This window comes from Eimeria mitis, genomic scaffold (genome assembly GCF_000499745.2).
Source record: "Eimeria mitis Houghton genomic scaffold, Emh_scaff984, whole genome shotgun sequence".
NCBI classification, from domain to species: domain Eukaryota; phylum Apicomplexa; class Conoidasida; order Eucoccidiorida; family Eimeriidae; genus Eimeria; species Eimeria mitis.
The window spans coordinates 9,734-10,062 of NW_013577232.1; the positions used below are offsets into that span (position 1 = coordinate 9,734).

General features: G+C 58.1%; 1 protein-coding gene across 1 annotated transcript in view; it reads right to left on the reverse strand.

Annotated features, from left to right (window-relative positions):
* Nucleotides 1–317: 317 nt before the first annotated feature.
* EMH_0026750 (uncharacterized protein) overlaps nt 318–329 on the reverse strand; it is a gene marked incomplete at both ends in the record, with an annotated part of 2,299 nt that continues 2,287 nt past the window's right edge. Inside the window, one exon of the mRNA XM_013502663.1 lies at nt 318–327. Coding sequence (XP_013358117.1) covers nt 318–327 — 10 coding nt within the window. The remainder of the gene's footprint in view (nt 328–329) is intronic.

Consider the following 329-nt stretch of genomic DNA (forward strand, 5'->3'; position numbering starts at 1 on the left):
CAACGGCAGCTGCTGCTGCTGCTGCTGCTGCTGTTGCTGTTGCTGCTGCTGCTGCTGCTGCTGCAGGTGTTGGTATGGTTGCTGCTGCACATAGTGCTGCGCTTGAAGCACTGGCATCTGCTGCTGCGGTGGTCGTTGCTGCTGCAGCAACTGCTGCTGCTGCTGCTGATGCTGCTGCAGTAGAATCTGCTGCTGAAGAAGCTGCTGCTGCTGCTGCTGCTGCTGCTGCTGCTGCTGCTGTGGGGAGACGTTGTTTATCTCACCAGGGCCAGAAGCCCCTTGGATAGGCAGTGAGTTGTGTTGCTGCTGCTGCTGCATCAATTGTTGCT